Source organism: Neoarius graeffei, chromosome 19, assembly GCF_027579695.1.
Source record: "Neoarius graeffei isolate fNeoGra1 chromosome 19, fNeoGra1.pri, whole genome shotgun sequence".
NCBI lineage: Eukaryota > Metazoa > Chordata > Actinopteri > Siluriformes > Ariidae > Neoarius > Neoarius graeffei.
Window position 1 is genome coordinate 62306712 of NC_083587.1, and position 19086 is coordinate 62325797.

Here is a 19086-nt window from a genome sequence, read left to right on the forward strand (position 1 = left end):
ACCTGCACATCAACGCCAGCAAGACAAAGGAGGTGGTGATCGATTTCAGAAGAACGGCTCCTCAAATTGCACCAGTGAACATCCAGGGTTTGGACATTGAGATCGTGGAGGAGTACAAATACCTGGGTGTTCACCTCAATAACAAACTGGACTGGACTAACAACACAGATGTCCTGTACAAGAAGGGCCAAAGTCGTCTCCACCTGTTGAGAAGACTGAGGTCTTTTGGTGTGTGCAGGACACTGCTTAGGACTTTTTATGACTCTGTGATAGCATCAGCGATTTTCTACGCTGTGGTCTGCTGGGGCTGTGGAAGTTCAGAGAGGGACAGGAAGACGCTTAATAAACTGGTCAGAAGGGCTGGCTCAGTCTTGGACTGTCCTCTGGACTCCATTGAGGTGGTGGGTGAGAGGAGGATGTTAGCCAAGCTGACATCAATCATGGATAACCCCTCTCACCCCCTATATGAGGCTGTGGGGGCTTTAAGCAGCTCTTTTAGTAGTAGACTGCTACACCCACAGTGTAAGAAGGAGCGATACCGCAGGTTATTCATACCTGCTGTTGTCAGACTGTATAACACCCATAACTTGTAATGTAGCACCAATAACCTGTTTGTCATTATATTTGCACTACTTCACCACTACTACCTCTGCCATTGCTCATCAATACAATTATTATGTGCAATAATATAGGCCTTAAACTATTTTTATGCATACTTATATAAAATTTATGTATATATGTGTGTATATATACACAGAGTCTACCTGTAATGTGCAATTTTTCCGAGCCTCTCAATAATGCAATTTTTCTATCATTTTTCACTGTAGATAATGCAAATAGCCCTCTGTATTTAATCTTTCATTTGTCTAATTTTTAATTCAGTTTTATTTGTTATCTGTATGACATTTTCTTGCTACTGTAACACGTGAATTTCCCCAATGTGGGATGAATAAAGTGAATCTAATCTAATCTAATCTAATCTAATCTAATCTAATCTAATCTAATCTAATCCTTATTCAGTGTGTACTCAATGCTTTTTGGCAGCTTATCAATTTTATTCATGAAACGGAGCATCTCTTGTCAAGCTTGTCAAGCAAAGACTTAATCTCGAGTGTATAGCACTGTATGATTTTTTTTTGAGCTGATATAGGGCAATTTGTTCAGCAGAGTGATGTAAGTTGACTTATGATTGACTTCTAGGAATAACATGGTATCATGTATGATGCAATACCAGCTTCAGATTGCATCATTCATTGTTTTGCCAAAAAAAGTACTACCCAAACCCAATCATAGATTTATTCGTCAATCTTGAAAATTAGAGCCAATGAACAATTTTAAGTTTCATTTTCATTCTCAGCGACCCAGAATTAGTAAAGTTTGACTATATTTATTTCTGAAGCATTTTGGCTGTAGACCAGTGTAATAATAATAATAATAATAATAATAATAATAATAATCTGCAAATTATAGTGATACATAAATCTTCCTAATTATACTGATAAAGATTTTGCTCTCTTTACACAGTTCCATGAACTAGTCATTTCTAACATTTCATAAAATCACATTTTTTATATTTCTTCCTCTTCTTCTTCTTCTTCTTCTTCTGGTTGCTCCCATTAGGGGTCACCACAGCATATCTGATCTGCATATTTAATTTGGTGTAGGCTTTTTTACATTGGACGCCCTTTCTAACGCAAGCCTCTGCATTCTATCCGGGCTTGGGACCAGTACTAAGTATACACTGGTTTGTGCTACCCCAGTAGCTGGGTATATTTTTTTATACTGCAGTGAACAGTTTTCCAACAGCCTCTACTTCTATAGCTAACCATTGTATTCAAATAGCATACATTTTTTTATATTATTTAAGCAAAAATGGTTAAGCTGGGGCGGCACGGTGGTGTAGTGGTTAGCACTGTCACCTCACAGCAAGAAGGTCCGGGTTCGAGCCCCGTGGCTGGCGAGGGCCTTTCTGTGCGGAGTTTGCATGTTCTCCCCGTGTCCGCGTGGGTTTCCTCCGGGTGCTCCGGTTTCCCCCACAGTCCAAAGACATGCAGGTTAGGTTAACTGGTGACTCTAAATTGAGCGTAGGTGTAAATGTGAGTGTGAATGGTTGTCTGTGTCTATGTGTCAGCCCTGTGATGACCTGGCGACTTGTCCAGGGTGTACCCCGCCTTTCGCCCGTAGTCAGTTGGGATAGGCTCCAGCTTGCCTGCGACCCTGTGGAACAGGATAAAGCTGTTAGAGATAATGAGATGAATGAGATGGTTAAGCTATAGAAGTAGAGGGCGTTGAAAAACTGTTGATTGCAGTCTCCACTCAAACACAAAGACCTCTTCACAAGAAGCATCGTGGACTTTGAACGCTTCCTGTTCTGGTTTTTATACGTCACATTTTTTGCTTATCATTCCATCATTGAGAATATTTGCATTGTGATGTGTATCGAGCTAGCTTTGTGGTCTACCTGGACTGTTTTACCTGGAAGTTTTTTATCACAGACAGACAGAACTGTGTATTTTATGAAGTGCAGTGACATTTACAATTTGATTTGAGAGACTCTTGGCCTCTGTTGTTTTGTCGAGCTGAGGAGAAGCTTGTTTCATCAAGGTTTTAAGGTAATGTTTTGTCATTTGTGTGTGTGTGTGTGTGTGTGTGTGTGTGTGTGGTCATTAGAAGGTTTAGACTTTGTCCTTTGAAGGTTATATTTCGTCTTTAGATCGTTATGCTTTGCCTTTGCGAGATACCATTTTTTTCTCTTTAAAATGTCATGTTTACTTTTGTCTCATCACTCAGATCTTTACACTTGCCCATTTTTCCTGCTTCCAACACATCAACTTCAAGAACTGACTGTTCTCTTGCTGCCGAATATATTCCACCACTTGCCAGGTGTCACTGTAATGAGATAGTGTTATTCACTTCACCTGTTAGTGGTTTTAATTTTATGGCTGATCAGTGTGTGATGTATGTATGTGTATAAGATATGTATGTGTACACACACACACACACACACATATATGGGTCCATCTCAGAAACTGGTCTCTCATTTGGAACATTATGGTCACAGAATAAATTTTCTAATTTTGCTATTTTTTTTTGCATTTACCTAACACTCAATGTTTCTTTTGTCATGTTTAATAAGAATAAAGATAGCATCTTGCTTTATCTGGCCTCCACTGTGGAAAAGTTTTTTGATCTCATCTCATCTCATTATCTCTAGCCGCTTTATCCTTCTACAAGCTGGAGCCTATCCCAGCTGACTACAGGCAAAAGGCGGGGTACACCCTGGACAATTCGCCAGGTCATCACAGGGCTGACACATAGACACAGACAACCATTCACACTCACATTCACACCTACGCTCAATTTAGAGTCACCAGTTAACCTAACCTGCATGTCTTTGGACTGTGGGGGAAACCGGAGCACCCGGAGGAAACCCACGCGGACACGGGGAGAACATGCAAACTCCACACAGAAAGGCCCTCGCCGGCTACGGGGCTCGAACCCGGACCTTCTTGCTGTGAGGCGACAGCGCTAACCACTACACCACCGTGCCGCCCCCAAGTTTTTTGATTACGATTCAAATGCTTTTGTAAAATTGATTTACATATAAAATAGCTACATCATGAAGAATTAAAGCCCCTCCTTCACAGATGAGTGAAAATATTGAATAAATGTCCTCTTTTTGATTGCTTGGGTTAAAAATGCCAAGTTATGATGACTGAATTGATTATTCACTTAAATATGAATAATATGATACATTTTGGGTATTTGATATGGCGAAATAGGACAATAGGACACAATGGAAAAATCAAGAACATACTGGAAAGATGAGAATAACAGCGTGGATAAAAGAACAGCGACTGTACCGGCTGAAGGTCGCGCGGTTCTCTGCTACAGCGTGCGAGCAACGGGACGTCACTACCACACCGGATGGAGCATGAGGTGGGGGCGGGGCAAAATGACTGGTTGTAGAGTCTACCAAAAGTTCGATCTAAATTGACCATGGTTGCAAAATATTGGCCAAAAATACGCAAACACTACGAAATATGAAAGTAAGATGAAAAAGAAACATTCTATTGCCTTATACTGGGTAATTCTGTGCCAAATCACCAGAAGGCGCCCAACTTACCATCTCAGATTTGCTTTATAATTTTTTATTTTGATGCCCTTGTAACTAATAATTACTGTGCAAAATTTTAGGCCAATATCTCCACTAGTTTTGGAGATAGTAAGCCTTCAAAAAGGGGGCGTGGCCCCATATTTAGCATAAAAACAAGTGTTACAATCAAATATATATACCAAATACGAAGTTGGCATTGTGAAGAAAACGATTTTATTCATCTTGAATATAGAAGGTTTTATGACATGCGAAAATGCCATTCACAAGGTTACATCACATGCTACATCATTATTAATTCAAATTCTCTTGACTATACATATATGTTGTATATTTGTAAATATGATAAATGATTTACAAATCTCACAAAAGTCAATTACACAAATTTAATTCTATTTAGTAGACTTAGCATGTCTATTTGAAGCGTTTGAATAACTGGTCAATTTCTTTCACCACGCCAGACGGAACTACATATTGTCTACCAGTTGATGTGATTGGTGCATCTATGATCTTTATGATGTGTATCAGTGGAACCCAACAGATATCTTTTCTTCTGGGCCAACTGTAAGACTTTGCAGGACCATGAGGGTGCATAAATTGTACTTGCACATCCTGTTCCTCCTCCGATATTGCACAGATATTACCAATCCACCATTGCTGGTCATACAAACATGCAACATATTTTCCTGGGATCATGTCTGACAGGGTGTAACCTTCTTTCACAGCATCATCTCCAACCTGGGGATGAGTGCCACTCATGTCCACAATGAAGCTTGGTCCACCAGACACTCTGCTGATCTGCAACTCGCTCTCTGAGATAGGAACAAATGAGTGGTTGTCCCTTGCTTGTTACTTCCCCCTTTTCAATCCAAATGAAATGGATGTTTTTTATGGTTTTTTTCTGCCCACACACAGAGATCTCGTGGTGTCAGTATGTGTTGTGAAGTAACTGCCTGTAAGCTGGCTCAAGCTGCAGAATGCTTCATGGTGCCACCTATCCCGTCACAAGGTGATTTTCCATGGGAAGTAGCAAAAAAGTGCCATTCAGCTGTCATACCAAAGTCTTCCTGGTGATGCAAAAGACTTGTACAGTTTTTGTGGTTTTTGTACTGGGCAGCTGATCCATCACTAAACTATATAAGTTTTGAAATTTGGGGACTGAGTTGTTGAATGTATGGAATCACTGCTTTTAAGAATGTGTGAACGGCTACAGTATCATGCTTCAGGCAGTCACTTATGACACATATAGATATGCATGTTGTTTCATATGTCCCATCTTCTTCATGTAAACAGCAAATGGATGAAGGGTGCACTGGCTGTTGTCCCAGTGGTACCCCTGCGCTGCATCCTGTACCAAAAAAGAGTAGTTCTCAGCAAAATCCAAAAGTACTATACAGTCATCAATTGCCAGGTTTTGCTTCATGTCTCTCAAATATTTGCACATCTCAACATGCGATGACAGGCGGCACGGTGGTGTAGTGGTTAGCGCTTTCGCCTCACAGCAAGAAGGTCCGGGTTCGAGCCCCGTGGCCAGCGAGGGCCTTTCTGTGCGGAGTTTGCATGTTCTCCCCATGTCCTCGTGGGTTTCCTCCGGGTGCTCCGGTTTCCCCCACAGACCAAAGACATGCAGGTTAGGTTAACTGGTGACTCTAAATGGACCGTAGGTGTGAATGGTTGTCTGTGTCTATGTGTCAGCCCTGTGATGACCTGGCGACTTGTCCAGGGTGTACCCTGCCTTTCGCCCGTAGTCAGCTGGGATAGGCTCCAGCTTGCCTGCGACCCTGTAGAACAGGATAAAGTGGCTAGAGATAATGAGATGAGATGAACATGCGATGACAGAGTATAATCTTTTCTTTAACTTACCATAACTAGGTTTTATGCTATGTTTTAATCATTCAATTACAGATCTATTTTTGATAAACATGCAATTAATTTAACATATTTAGAATCTATAAAAAATATGTTTAATTTTGATATATAAATGTATGCATACTGATTAAGTTAAACATTCAGTTTAAGCAAGTTGTTACTCTGGTACATTAAGTGTCAACCCTCCATTCCAAAAGAATTTTTTCTAAAATTTTTGTTTAGAATTTTTGTTAATAAATTAATTTTTAAATTTAAACATGTCACTTTATTAGGGAGCTTCAAATGAGGTCAATGCTGATCAGTCAAAAACCACGAACATACAGTTATACCACTATATAAATGATGAATATGCTAACTCCATGTGACCTGTCTATCTTCAAGACAAAAATTTGCCTATTAATATTTATCTGAGTAATTAGTACATTAGGCTTTTCTCATTCCCCGGCCTGAGCTACCCTATCATATGGTTAGTGAAAGTGTACACTGAACTTTATCACTCAAAGTAAAACTAGGTCACGCAAAGTGATTTTATGTCATCGTGTCCTTGACCTCATTAATATTGACCTAATTAAAGTCAGCTGCACATCCTTGACCTCTCCCCAACAGAAATCTATGATGGGTCATTAAATAGGATTAAAATCCTAGCAGGAGTTTTATGCCAAAGGAAAGAGCAGAAGAACAAAAAGAATAATAAGGAACCGTGCAATTACAATGTATTTTGCCTTTTAGAAGGCAAAATACAATGATGTAGCATGTGATGTAACTTTGTGAATTGCATTTTCTCATGTCTTAAAACCTTCTATATTCAACAGCTTGAATGAAATAGTTTTCTTCACAGCACCAACTTCATACTTGGTACATATATCAATTAGACATTGCTCTTTTCACTGATCTAATTTGTTTTCTGGTTGACCTTGTCAGATTTTTGCTATAAGCATTCAAAATACAGACGCGACAAGCTTTTTTCCATTTTTATGGGCCTATATATGAGACTACTGTTTATTGCATACCTAGACATTGTCCTTCAAGAAGTTAACAAATAACAGACTGACATATTCCAAACTTTTGGATATGCAGATGACATTTGCCAATGGGAAAGGAGTATAGACGCAATAATGTACGCCTTGGAAAGGCATGTTGATGAGTTCACAAACGCAGGAATGAAAATGAACAAAGAAAGTGGCAACCAGAAGTCTTGGTCTTTGGTAGAAACCCCCCAAACACTGAAATTACAGTCAACGGAGACACTATTGGGAGGGTTGAACAGGCCAAGTACCTAGGCTCAGTTGCATCCAAAGAATCAGGTAACAAAGCTGAAATCACAGAAAGAATCAGTAACTTCAGCAGACAAGCTGCCGCCCTCCAACCAGTGCTCCAAGACAAACTAGTCTCAAACGAAGTAAAGAAGACAATTTTTAACACCATTTTAAAACCAGGCCTTCTATACGGCTGTGAATCCTGAGTGTTAGCCAAGAAAGACATCAGTAGACTACAAGCTGCGGAAATGAAAGTGGTCCGTACTATGCTAGTGACGACGAGAGTGGACAGACTGAGAAATACCCACCTAAGAGGAATCCTTGGCATAACATCGATAGAGGAAGACATAGAAAGGGCAGCCCTTAGATGGCTAGGGCATGGCGAAAGAATGGAAGATGGAAGGATTCCAAAAATAGCATTCAAATACAAACCCAAGGGCAAGCGCCCTCTCGGCAGACCTAGGAAAAGGTGGAAGGACAACATACAAGAAATATTAACAAAGTACAGACTGGGCAGACTAGACAGACTTGAGGAGGAGGGGGTCTTCCAAGACCGAGAGGAATGGAGAAGGCAATGCTCTCAACTGACAGGCCCTAAGGCCTATCTGGGGAAGATGTAAGTAAGATATATGAGACAAGGATAATTTTTGTCACAGATTTAACATGTTTTCCTGATAGTACAATAACATGTCTCATATATTAAAAAGAATCAGACATCTGGTGTCATTAAATCTGGAGATATAGAGAGCCAAAAGTGCTACCATGGACAAATGTGCATTCCAGGAAGCCATATTTGGTACACCATAAATCTGCAAATATGTCACATGCAAAGCTCTCCTTCTGTATACAGAGCTTTATTATATCACAGAATCATGTGTGTAAATTTGAACCATTTAGTGTGAACAGATCAAAAGTTATTAGCCATCAAACTATGGATGTTTGATTGTAACACTTGTTTTTATGCTAAAAAACAAAAAAAAGCCTTTTTGAAGGCTTAATATCTCAGAAACTAGTGGAAATATTGGCCTAAAATTTTGCACAGCAGTTATTAGTAACAAGGACATTAAAATAAAAAAAATATGAACAAAATCTGAGATGGTCAGTCGGGAACTTTCTCTAAAATCTGGTGATTTGGCACGGACTAAAACAAAATAAAACTGTCAAAACTCACCTTTTCAGTGACAACGTCCAAGCAGATCACTCGTGTAACAGAAAGGCCGCAAATGGAAGCACGATCAACTTCTAACTGTTGGAGTGGAAAATTCCATTCTACACATGCAAATTGTTAATGTGTGTCCTTCCCCGTACACAAATAACACGCTACGGTAAAAAACAGACCACAACTCATTTTATAGCTCAGAAATTCATACAAGACCAGCTACCATCGTAACATATTCTGTAAGAAACATATTCTATACCTAACTTTCAGCTTTCATTTTAAAAAACAAAATCGCAGATTTATAACTAAATGTTTATATGGCATAGTGATTTTAAGTGAATACTTTTGGTGAGGTTGTGACCTTGACCCTGAGGCTTTCCGTTTAGATCAAAACACACGATCGTATTGGTTTTGGGTTTGCGGAAAATGGAGTTACAACGGTGATCAAATATTTTGCATGATGTTTTATTATGGTTATGATTATTCTGTGAGCGCACCAATCCTTAGGTGTATAAAGTTATAACTTAAAATACAATTAGTGATAACCGTAGACTTTTCAGTGGACTACAACCTTTTTATAGGAATATGATGTAGTCAACCATTTATCATGTCCCAGATCAAGCTGCCATTTTTCCACAAATTTGCAGAATTTTTGCCAAATTCTGAATATTCACATCAAAGATTTAGTTTTATCTGTATTATTTCTTTCATCATTTTATTTCAAATTAAAACCAACATCACCAATCAAAACTGTATAGTTTATTGACTTTGAGTATATTTAGTGGGGGACCCCCACAGTACCCAGTTTCTGAGACAGACCCATATATATATATATATATATATATATATATATATATATATATATATATATATATATATATATATATATACACACAGTATACAGTATATATAAAATGCATGCATGTTGTACGATGAGATTGAGTGAATAACTGTTTTATTCTATCCTCATTCACTGGATTTTGAGAAACAGAGGGTTTTTTATTTTTATTTTTTGCAAATTTGATAAATAAAAACTTTATACAAAACGTCCAACAAAATGATTTCTGCTTAGAATGTAAATAAACCGGCAAAATAACAGGAACAATTCGTGAACAATGCGATAATAATAATTATTGAAAAATAAAAAAGATACCTTCTAGCCATCAAATACTTTTATTCCATATTTTGTTGCTTTTTTTGTATTTTTGGGGGTTTTGTTTTCAAGTAGAGTTTTTGTTTCGTCCTTGGTTGGTTCAGCAGCACACTCTGCCATAAGTAAGTAAGTAAGTTGATCTTTATTGTCTCTGCAGAGAAATTTGTCTTGAGCATACAAGAGCGCTGGCGTCACACATAACATACACATCAAAAGACACCAACAAAAAACATCAACAGTTACATTGAACATACAGTCCTACCTACTGCCTAATGGCAGTCTTTGCACACACACACCCCACACACACACGCACACACACACACCACACACTGTTTTCAAGTAGAGTTTTTACTTCGTCCGTGGTTGGTTCAACAACACGCCGCCATTTTGTTTTTCTCTGCTCATGGTATATGAGCTGATATCCTAGTAGTAGAGTAGCCAATCAAAGCGCGCGATTGCTCATATCCAGTGAATGTGGACAGAATAAATATACATATATGGTCATTAGAAGGTTTAGATTCTGTCCTATGAAGGTTATATTTTGTTTTTAAGTCATTAAATTTTTGTCTTTAGAAGGTTATCTTTTGCCTTTACAATGCTATTTCATCTTTTGCAGGTTTAAGTTTAGTCTTTTAAAGGTTACGTTTTGTGTTCAGAGGGTTATGTTTTGCCTTTCTGAGATTACAGTTTTCTCTTTAGAATGCTACATTTTCGTCTTCACAAGGTTGCATTTCATCACGAGGTTATGTTTTGTCTTTAAAAGTTTGTCTCGTCTTCAGAACATTTAAATTTTTAAATCTTTCATCATTCTTTTATGAAAGTTTAATTTTTAGAAAGTTTTACTTTGACTTTAGGAACTTGTGTTTCATCTCTAGAAGGTTGTTATGTTTCATCCTTAGGATGCTGTCGAACCTGAAATTTTTAATCTGTGGAGGGATCATTGGCTTTATCTCAGTTCACATGTACCTGAAGTTTAACACTGATCTAACTGTCACATTGCGCACGTATAACGAAATTCACTGTCACCTTCCAATTAAGGTCAACATCTCTATCCAGAAATCAGGTATGTAAATACCACATTTTACTACATTACATATTTTTTCCAGTTTGGTTTTAGCAGATAACTTTGGATAAACTTTCCAGATGAAGTAGCAAAGCAGCTGAGCTCAAAGGTTCAAATCTTGTGTTGGATCATGACCTACCCCAAAAACTTGGAGAAGAAAACAAAACATGTCCAAGCCACTTGGGCCAAACACTGCAACATGGTGCTCTACATGAGCTCGAACACCAGTGACTTCCCAACTGTTGGACTGAACGTGTCTGAGGGCAGGGATCACCTCTACTGGAAAACCATCCGAGCCCTCCAGTACATCCATGCTCACCACCTAGACACGGCTGAGTGGTTCCTCAAAGCCGACGATGATACATTCGTGGTGGTGGAGAACCTGCGACGGGTCCTGAGCAGATATGACACTGATAAGCCTGTCTACCTGGGACACAGGTTCAAGGTGTTTGTGAAGCAGGGCTATATGAGTGGCGGAGCCGGCTATGTCCTAAGCAGAGAGGCTCTAAGGAGGTTCTGTTAAATTCATTTTCTTCAAATGTGAACTAAAACTTGCTGAGATTGAGGCAGTTGCTTTATAAATCATGTCATTTTCATCTCTATGGAAAATATACCAGGTTCGTCCAAGGTTTCAGCTCAGGACAGTGCACACACACCAGTCCGGTGGAGGACATGGCCTTGGGGAGATGCATGGAAACCATGAAGGTTGAACCCAGTGATTCAAGAGATGAGAAGTTGAGAGAAACATTTCATCCTTTCGCTCCAGATTCCCAATTGCAGCGGCCAGTCAACAAGAAACATACCTTTTACTACAGTTACTATCCGACAAAAAGAGTAAGTACAGGTTTCACAAATTACATCAATTTATGGTAATTTGTGATAGAGAAGCCCTCTGTGTGGCAGCAAGCATATGGTTGAGTGTCGGCTGTGAATAGTAATGCTTCAGCACCTCATGGACCAAATCCTCCGTCCCCACAATGTCTATGCTGCTGCCTGTTTAGCTGACGTCATTGTTTATAGTAATGATTGGCAGCAGCATGTACAACATCTAAGGACTGTCCTGAGGTCGCTGAGGTAACAAATTGTTACTCTCACTCAGGATCTTTCTACTTTATTTTTCCTCTTCTTCTTCCCCTAACATTTTTAGGATGCTATTTCTCCCTCAGTTTTCAACCCATCATCACCAAATTTCACATGAAGAATATCTCTGGACTGAATTAAGTTATGGATTTTGGTGCTGATCTGGATCAACAAACCAGACTGATCCATGAAAAATAGGCTTTTTTCATTGCTAAGCGTCATTGTCTATCTCTTACCATTCCGGAGCTATAGGGTACTGTGACCAGACGTCCCGGTTTATAAGAGCTAGTGCAACTCACTATCTAGAGTGGCTTAGTGGTTAGTGTGTCTGCCTCTCGATTGGGAGATTGCAAGTTCTACTCACAGTTGGGTCATACCAAAGACCATCATAAAAATGGTGCCTACTGCCATCTGGCAAGGCACGCTGCAATACAGATGCAAGTGGGGAGTCAAACTCTCGTGGTTACCAGAGGACTAGCCCCTCACTGTAACCCTAGCTATGTAATATACTGTAGGTAAGAGGCAGAGGGCTACGAAACAGAGATCGGCGCTGCCAAATTGGCCTTGAATGGTGCAGGAAGGATTTTGACCTATCTAGATAAAAATTCTAGTGTGTTAAGGGTTCTACCTTTTGTTGTCCTTTCTTTTAGTTTTATTAGTATTGTTTGCATTCATTTTACATAATTTACATTTTATTACTATTATTTTCTTTTTTCATGCACAGTGATGTATCTGTTCAGTGCCCTTAGGTACCCTGAAAGTCACTTAAATGTTAATAATAACATCTCTCATCTCATCTCATCTCATTATCTCTAGCCGCTTTATCCTTCTACAGGGTCGCAGGCAAGCTGGAGCCTATCCCAGCTGACTACAGGCGAAAGGCGGGGTACACCCTGGACAAGTCGCCAGGTCATCACAGGGCTGACACATAGACACAGACAACCATTCACATTCACACCTACGGTCAATTTAGAGTCACCAGTTAACCTAACCTGCATGTCTTTGGACTGTGGGGGAAACCGGAGCACCCAGAGGAAACCCACGCGGACACGGGGAGAACATGCAAACTCCACACAGAAAGGCCCTCGCCGGCCCCGGGGCTCGAACCCAGGACCTTCTTGCTGTGAGGCGACAGCGCTAACCACTACACCACCGTGCCGCCCAATAATAACATTATTATTATTATTATTATTATTATGCTAGCATTAGCATATGCACATGCTAGCTGTTAGCATGTTAGCATTAACATGTTAGCATCTTAACAATTAGCATGTTAACATTAGCATGCTAGCTGTTAGCTTGTTAGCATGGTAGCATTGACATTTTAGCATTAGCATGTTATCATTAGCCTGTAAGCATGTTAGCTGTTAGCTCTGAGCATGTTAATTAGCGAGTGTTAGCATGTCAACCTTAGCATGTTCGCATGCTAGCTGTTAGCATATTCTTCGTTCATCCATTGCATCGACGAAGACCACTTTGTCATCCTAGGGCTGGGAGGTTGGCCTGTGAGTCCTCAAGTGGCTAATTAGGCCAATCCGGTCCCAAAAAGTCCTGTTGCAATGTGGGCAGGGGAGGTGGGTGATGTCATCTAGAGGGTTTCTGTCCCGCTCCTTTCTGGCCTGTCTCTTCTGATGAGCTGTGGGAATACATGATTCCTCGTAGATGACAGCTCTCTCATGGGTTAGGTGTCTCCATTTGGATCGGTCAGTGGCAGTTTGTTCCCATGTGTTGAAGTCTATTCCAAATGATTTCAGAGAAGCTTTCAGTGAGTCTTTGAAACGCTTTTTCTGGCCACCACGGAGCCAAGCACCTTTTTCAAGTTCACAGTAGAATGGCCTCTTTGGAAGCCGGTGGTCTGGCATACGAACCAGGTGTTCTGCCCATCAGAGTTGGTGCTGCTTTAGAATGGTGTGGATGCTGGGTAGGTCTGACACAGTGAGTACATCTGTGTCTGGGATTTTGTCCTGCCATTTGATGTTGAGTAATTTCCTGAGACATGAAATGTGAAAGTAGTTTAGCTTCTTGGCATGGCGTTGATAGACTGTCCATGTTTCACAAGCATACAGGAGTGTTGGGAGAACAACTGCTTTGTACACCTTCAGTTTTGTCTCCATGCAGATGCCTCTTCTGTTCCAGATGCTGCCATGTAGTCTGCCAAAGGTAGCATTTGCTTTTGCGATCCTGGCATTTACTTCATCATTAATGTTGACATTCTGGGAAAGTGTGCTGCCAAGGTAAGTGAACCTTCTCACGACATTGAGTTTTCCATTGTTGACTGTGATGTTCGGCTCCACAAAGGGTTTCCCCGGGGCTGGTTGGTGGAGTACTTCTGTCTTCTTTATGCTTATTGTCAAGCCAAAGTTTTTACAGCCAGATGAAAACTTGTCAACGCTACACTGTATGTCGGCCTCTGAGTCAGCATTGAGGGCACAGTCATCTGTGAACAGAAAGTCTCTAATAAGATCTGTCTTGGTTTTGGTTTTAGCCTGCAGTCTTAAGTTGAATAACTTTCCATCAGTTCTGTATCTGATGTTAATTCCAACGTCTCCTTCCCTGAAGGCATCTGACAACATTGCAGACAACATAATGCTGAACAAAGTGGGCACTAGTACACAGCCTTGTTTTACACCATTTGTGACAGGAAATGGGTTGGAGAAGTCGCCATTCTCCTGAACATGTGCTTGCATGCTGTTGTGGAACTGTTTGATGATGTTAATGAACTTAGATGGGCACCCATATTTGGCCATGATCTTCCATAGGCCTTCTCTTGAAACAGAATGAAAGGCCTTTGTTAGATTGACATAGATGGAGAATAGCTCAACATTCTGTTCCTGACACTTCTCTTGCAAATGTCTTGCAGCAAAGATCATGTCTATGGTTCCTCTATTTTTCCTAAATCCACACTGGCTCTCTGGTAGGAGTCCTTGGTTGAGGTGTCTTATGAGTCTATCAAGGAGAATTCTAGCAAGTATCTTTCCTGCAGAAGAGAGAAGGGATATGCATCTATGATTGTCACAAGCCTGACGGTTCCCTTTGCGTTTGTACAGGTGAATAATTGTTGCATCTTTGAATTCCTGTGGAATTGTCTCTTGTTGCCATATTTGAGAGAATAGCTGATGGAGCTTATCAGCCATTGCTGTGCCACTTTCCTTGTAGATCTCAACTGGGATGGAGTCTGGGCCAGGAGCTTTACCATTGGAGAGTAGACTTACTGCTTTCTGTATCTCTGAAGGGACTGGAGGGCCATCAAGCTTCTTGTTTATTGGCACTTGTGGAAGCCAGTCAATGGCTGCATCATTAATTGATGAAGGACGATTTAGTACACTGCTGAAGTGTTCAGCCCATCGTTCCAGGATGTTTTCCTTCTCGGTGATCAGTGTGCTTCCATCTGCACTCAACAGGGGAGATGATCCTGATGATGTAGGTCCATAGATTTCTTTTAGGGCATCATAGAAGTTCTTGAGGTTGTGCTTGTCAACATAGCTTTGAGTTTCATCAGGTTTATTGCTCAGCCATGTGTCTTGCATGATTTGTAGTTTCACCTGCACGGTCCTCTGAATATTTGTGAATGCATCTTTCTTTGAGGTAGATTTGGGGTCGTTAAGGTAGTTTTTGTGTAGTTTGTGTTTGTCATTACGTAGTTGCTGGATTTCCTCATTGTTTTCGTCGAACCAGTCCTTGTGTTTCCTATTTGTGTGCCCCAAGACCTCAAGTGCAGTGTTGTAGGTTATGTTTCTGAGGTTTGCCCAGCTGGCTTCTACATCCTGATCATCCAGTGACGTGGACTTCAGGTGATCTTGTAACATTTCAGCAAGGGATTGCTTGGTTTCAGCATTCTGTAGCTTCTTGGTGTTTAGTCATTTTGGAGCTTTCCTGCCCTGTGGGCGCATCTTGGGTTGAATTCAAATGTTGAGTTTTATTATTATGAGATGGTGGACAGTCCAGCATTCAGCACCACACATGGATTTGGTAATTCTTACATCTTGTCTATCCCTCTTTCTGACAATGATATAGTCAATAAGATGCCAATGTTTGGACCATGGGTGCATCCAAGAAGTTTTGTTGTGTGTGGGGATTTGAAAGATGGTGTTGGTTATCAGCAGTTCATGTTCAGCACAGGTCTGAAGCAGCAACAGACCATTACTATTACAGTGTCCTAGACCATGTTTACCAGTGATGGTCTCCCAGGCACTGTCAGACCCTACCCGAGCATTGAAGTCACCAAGTATGACAAGCTTGTCAGCTTTTGGGACATCCATAATTGTAGAGTGCAGGTCTTCGTAGAATTTGTCTTTTACTGCCTCAGGGTTTGACATGGTTGGGGCACAGGCACTGATGAGGGTAAGGTGCTTTTTTCCAGACAGAAGGGGAAGTTTCATAATCATCAACCTGTTGTTCACTCCCTTGGGAAGTCCTGCTAGCTTGCCGATCAGGGATGTCTTCACTGCAAAACCAACACCTGCCTCACGTCTCTCTTCATCTCCTCTTCTGCTCCAGAAGAAGGTGTAACCAGAGCCCCTTTCACATAGCTCACCTGTGCAGGCAAGTCAGGTCTCACTCAATGCTGCTATGTCAATATTGTAACATGCAAGTTCCTTTCCAATAAGTGCTGTTTGTTTCTGGGACCTGTCTGTCTTTTCTCTATCAAGAAGGGTGTGCACATTCCATGCGCCAAGAATAAGGGAAGCAGTCCTTGTCTTTTTCTTTGATTCTCGACCGCTGTAGATAGGGCCCCCTCCAGCCACGGCGAACTGGATAGGGTGAGGCGGAGCAGGCAATTTTTAGGGCACCTTTTCTAGCCCCTTCCTCAGGCTATGGAGGTGAGCAGTGCTGTCCTGAATAGGGCTGCTCAGACACCCAGACGACTGCCGGCTTCCCCATCTGCTGAGCATATTAGTCTCAGCATGTTAGAATACTCACAATTAACATGTTAGCCATTAGCATGTTAGCATGCTTACTGTTACTGTTATTGTTACTCAGCAAGCACACTTTGCATTTTCTCTGCGGAAATGCAATCTAGTTTAATAATAATAATAATAATAATAATAATAATAATATTGTCTTGCATACATCTAGATTGATAACATAGATCCTTGCAATTAAAAAAATCTATAAATAAAATAAACGAGATGAGCTATAAATCTTAGACATATTTATACATTGCAAACTTAGAAATAATGAAACGAACATGCCATGTCCCAAGAACTACTAATAAGCCATGCTGAACTGGATCTGGATTTTACGACTGACATAATTCGATTACTTTTCAGTTATTTTCAGAGTTTCTGTGTAGTTCTCCTGGTGTAGTCTTCACTAATTTATGGGACGTGTAAGTGTGTAAAAGCCTATTTGAATATTTCAGAAAAAAACAGCTGATAAAGGCTGTGTAGCTGTGTAGAATGGTGTGTCAGTAAACAATCACATGAAAGAGGTTTTATTTACCCTTTTAATGTTGACCAGAGGTGTGACGGCTTCAGCAAATATATTTTCTGGGAAAAATGGGTGGGAACGCAAAGACAACAGTCGTGTCACATACATTTCCTTGTCCTGACGGTGTGTTAAAGTGTGTGTGTGTGTGTGTGTGTGTGTGTGTGTGTGTGTGTGTGTTAACAGGGACCGCAATACTGTTCAGATTACGCCATCAGCTTTCACTACATCCCACCTCATAGGATGTACGAGCTGGAGTACTACACTCATCACCTCCGACCTTTCGGATATCAGTACAGGTTTGATCCGGCTGTCTCGGCAAACGTCACGGTGAAACCCTGAGTTTAAAAAAAAAAAAAAGACAAATGAATCTAAGACTGGATAAGAGTAGAGGAAGAAGATCCCCTCATCTCATCTCATTATCTCTAGCCGCTTTATCCTTCTACAGGGTCGCAGGCAAGCTGGAGCCTATCCCAGCTGACTACGGGCGAAAGGCGGGGTACACCCTGGACAAGTCACCAGGTCATCACAGGGCTGACACATAGACACAGACAACCATTCACACTCACATTCACACCTACGGTCAATTTAGAGTCACCAGTTAACCTAACCTGCATGTCTTTGGACTGTGGGGGAAACCGGAGCACCCGGAGGAAACCCACGTGGACAACATGCAAACTCCACACAGAAAGGCCCTCGCCGGCCCCGGGGCTCAAACCCAGGACCTTCTTGCTGTGAGGCGACAGCGCTAACCACTACACCACCGTGCCGCCCCGGAAGAAGATCCATTTATTGAAAATTGGAACTCATTCACAGTTAATTTATTACAAACCCGAGTTTATTAATGAGTTTCTTTTCTTATTATTCTTTAATTTGCAAGAGACTTTTGTAAATATGCAAAATAGAAGGACACTTATATTTATTAAAGTTCCTTAAAGTAGCTGTGAAGCTTGCCTGTCTTTTGTCTATCAGAACTGAAAAGGGTTGATGTCAGTGAGTGTATAAGGATTTGCATGATAATAGTCTTGTTGTTTACGCTGTTACCAGAAAACACCCTGATTCTTATATTAATGCTGGAGCTTATATTAATCTGCATAATCTGAAAATATCAACGTTTTTATGTTATTTGAACCCCAAAACAAATAAATTACACAATTTTAGATCGATGACCCACGATCAGAACCATTTCTAGTTTGTGTCTTATTATTTTGTCATGACCTTAACATCAGCATCCAGTCTGACAGTTTTAAAGCTGCAGTAAGTAACTTTTAGCTGTAGGCATTCTACATCCTGTGGGTGGGGCTCAAATTCCTGAGCCTTCTAGTCAACATTATTCTGTTTTTCATTCTTTTCTCATTGAATTTGAGTTTTTTTATTCGCAGTTCTATTACATTGCAATGGCGCTATAATGAACTGTTTTACGACCAACTAAGTTTGTGTCCCCTGCCTTTAGTGACAATGAGTCGGAGTCTTCAAAAAAAAAAAAACCTTCACTGAGCCATGTGTACCTCTTCCCCCAGAGACAAACGGTAAGTCATTAAATCTGCCGTCAAGTTGATGATACGTGTTAAAGCCATAAAACAAAGGCTTACTTAGATGTTGGTCATTAACAGTTATTGATAATGGTGATCAAAGAGTGAAATGACTACAAAAGGATGAAATGACTGTTGATACCACTAAACTTAAGACCTAGGTAAAGCACACCAGTGGGATTTTTATACCCCTGCCCCACCCAGCCCTGCGGTGTGACATAAATGACATTGTTGGTGATTTCCAACACTTGAATGAACTGAATGGTGAATATTTAGAAAACATTGTAAGTCAGTGGATGGACATTGACAACGATACACCAGTAGCCTCCGTCATTTCCATAACAGATGAAGAAATCAATCATTGCCTCCATTCGTGATCCTTGAACTCAGCCAGTGAACTGCGATAGCGACTCAGAAGGAGAAATTCATGCCC

At 40.6% G+C, this 19086-nt stretch overlaps 1 protein-coding gene across 1 annotated transcript; it reads left to right on the top strand.

Annotated features, from left to right (window-relative positions):
• Positions 1–2504: 2504 nt before the first annotated feature.
• c1galt1b (core 1 synthase, glycoprotein-N-acetylgalactosamine 3-beta-galactosyltransferase 1b) lies at positions 2505–17692 on the top strand. The gene is made up of 5 exons (XM_060900982.1): positions 2505–2612; positions 10451–10614; positions 10695–11127; positions 11232–11448; positions 17308–17692. The coding sequence occupies exons 2-5, from the start codon at positions 10452–10454 to the stop codon at positions 17461–17463; spliced, it is 969 nt and encodes a 322-aa protein (XP_060756965.1). The 5' UTR covers positions 2505–2612; position 10451; the 3' UTR covers positions 17464–17692.
• Positions 17693–19086: the final 1394 nt, after the last annotated feature.